Source organism: Elephantulus edwardii, unplaced genomic scaffold (genome assembly GCF_000299155.1).
Source record: "Elephantulus edwardii isolate Elephantulus edwardi_28Jun2011 unplaced genomic scaffold, EleEdw1.0 scaffold00075, whole genome shotgun sequence".
In the NCBI taxonomy this organism is placed as follows: domain Eukaryota; kingdom Metazoa; phylum Chordata; class Mammalia; order Macroscelidea; family Macroscelididae; genus Elephantulus; species Elephantulus edwardii.
In genome coordinates, this window is record NW_006399825.1 from 12,970,040 (window position 1) to 12,972,886 (window position 2,847).

A 2,847-nucleotide genomic window follows, 5' to 3' on the forward strand; every position below is an offset into this window, starting at 1 on the left:
GGGGTGGTGGGAGGGGCACGGGGGGATTGTGTACCAGGGAGGGAGTCTTTCTTTTACTTTTGAAAGAGAGAACTGGGGGGCGGGGGGAGAGGGCTGGGCGGGGAGAGAAGTGCAGCAATGAATGAATGGAAATCCAAATTCTCTGTAAATGTTCATTAAAATTATAAAAAAAAATAATAGCACATTAAAAATAATTCCCAACTTAAAAAAAAAGTCCCAGAAATTGATGGTTATCATTTGATGTATTTCAACTACCAGATGCTGCCCTAGACGTGCTCACCAAGTTGTATCAAGAAATCTGGAGGACAATCACTTGACCAACTGACTGGAAGAGACCTGTATTTGAAAGGTGATCCAACAGAGTGTGGAAATTATTGAACAATATTATTGCTATCACATGCAAGCAAGATTCTGCTGAAGATTATCCAAAAACGACTGGAGCAGCACATAAACAGAGAACTGCCAAAAGTCCAGGCTGGGTTTAGAAAGGGTCACGGTACTAGGGATATTGTAGCTAATGTTAGACGGATCTTGACTGGAAGCAGGGAGAACCAGAGGAATATCTATGTGTGTTTTATTGATTATGCAAAGGTGTTGACTATGTGGATCACAACAAACTGTGGTTGACTCTGAGAAGAAGATTTCTATTCAATACTATTGTAAAAATTCTTCTAAAAAAAGGGAAGTGGCAAGAAAAAGAGGATAAAGTTTCCAGACTGGGAAGGAGGAAGTAAAATTATCTATATTTGCAGAGACATGATCTTTATTGTACTCATTTAGATACTTTTAATATTACTTATTGAGTTTTGACACAAAAATGACTTGTTTCACTTGTAATTCGGGTAACAGTGCTTATAAATTTAAAAGGAATGAGGTAGCAAGAGCAAATATACACAAAAAACACATTACTCAACAAACCTGTGAAGGATATTCATAACTTTCCAATCAGCAGGAACACCACTGCTTGTCCGGATCTTCTGGGCAATGCTGGAAACAGCAGCAAGGATGGCTGCCCCATCATCTCTCTGAAGTGCTGAACTGCCTAAAACCACCATAGGCTTTTTAGCTTCCTTTAAGACCTATTTAAATAATTTTTTTAAAAAAATTAATTACTTACAAATACTACAAGTAAAAGAAACTTCATCAAATATGTGTTTACAGGAAGCACTGGTGGCCTAGTTTTGAGGAGTTACCCTGCCAATCCAAAGAAGGCATGTAGATTGATCCACTATGGGCTCTGAGAAGGGTCATTTCCTTCCTTGCAATTTACAGCCTCTCAAAACCCACTGGAGGGTCAGCTATAGTTGGTTCCAACTCGATGGCACAGAACAATATCAAAACCAAATCACACGCACAAAAAACCCAAAAATCACAATAGGGAGTTCTGGTGGCCTAGTGGTAAGGAGTTGTGCTGGCAAGCTGAAAGAAAGCACACATTACAAACCTACCAGCTGCTCTACGGGGAAAAGATGAGCTTTCTCTTCCCCTGCAATTTACTGCCTCTGAAAATCTGCTGCAGTGTCAACTCTGAGTTGGTTTTGATTTGATGGTACACAATAAGAACAAATCACAATACCTATAACTTTAAGGGCTTTGCTTCAAACCACATTAACGTCCTAAAAGCAAAAACCTGACCAAGACTGCATCCCAAAAGCAAAGGAGTTAAGGGTAGTCGAGATAAGTAAGAACCACTAACCTTTCAGTTAGCAGCTGAACACGCAATGCACTCGCTATGCCATCAGCAACTGGGGATGGCAAATCTGGTGTTTCATACTTCTTTTTGTCTGGAATGTAATCCTGAAGCACTAAGTGAAGCACCGTGCACACGTGCATACACACATGCACACAACACCAAAGGTGCATGCACGGAAAGAAATACTCTGAAAGGGCAAAAGAGGAAGACTGACTCCTCCTTAAGGATCTTTTTTAACAACTGCACAACTTTCAACTGCCAGACTCCTTGTTGTTTGAGGAACAGATCTATCTCCTCACTGGTTGCTTTTTGCCCCCCTCATTTTTAAACATTCAACACACAAACACACTCTCACATAGACCCTAAAACAATGAGAACCCTGACTTCAGACAGAAAGGTACAAACTGAAACACCTCACAAAAATAGAGCTTAGTGGTAAGAAATTGTGCTTTGAACGCAATGGAACATGGTTCATATCCAATAGCTGCTCTGTGGTAAAAAGCAGAGTGATTTCCTCCTGTGCAATCAATTAACTGTCTCTGAAAACCAGCTGCAGGGTCAGCTTTGAATTAGTTTTAACTCAATACTATGTAACAACACCAGCAGCATTAACACATTCAAGTGAAGTCTATTTCAGTGATCAAGAATCAGTGATAATTAAAAAAAAAAAAAGAGAGAAATTCCATGTGACCCAGCTATTCCACTGCTTGAAATATATCCCAAGAAAATGAGAACTGAGGCACAAATGGATATTTATATACCAATGCTCACAGCAGCCTTATTCACCATTGCAAGAATATTGAAGTAGCCCTGATGTCCAACCACAATCAAATGGATTGAGAAATTATGGTACATTCACATGATAGAATACTATGCAGCACACAGAAGCAATAATTTTGGAAATTACTGCCTAACTTGGGAGGGACTAGAGAGCATTGTGCTGCGTGAACTAACTCAGTCCTGTAAGGACAAATACTGGATAAAACCATTATGTTAGAAGGTGTATAAGGATCTAAGGAGGGGAATGGGGAACAGAGGGGTGAGGATGGGCAGAGAGAGTGTGTTAATCATAGGATTGTACAAATTGATGAGGGGTATGTGAAGGAAATGGGAAAGATCCAATGTGGGAAAGTATTTGAACTTGTAAATAAATC

General features: G+C 39.8%; 1 protein-coding gene across 2 annotated transcripts in view; it reads right to left on the minus strand.

The window, feature by feature from the left end:
- The window catches only part of NDUFS1 (NADH dehydrogenase (ubiquinone) Fe-S protein 1, 75kDa (NADH-coenzyme Q reductase)), a 37,419-nt gene that overhangs the window by 15,609 nt on the left and 18,963 nt on the right, over positions 1 to 2,847 (minus strand). For both annotated transcript variants that reach the window (XM_006889119.1, XM_006889118.1), the window contains one exon: positions 919 to 1,079. In XM_006889119.1, coding sequence (XP_006889181.1) covers positions 919 to 1,079 — 161 coding nt within the window. The remainder of the gene's footprint in view (positions 1 to 918; positions 1,080 to 2,847) is intronic.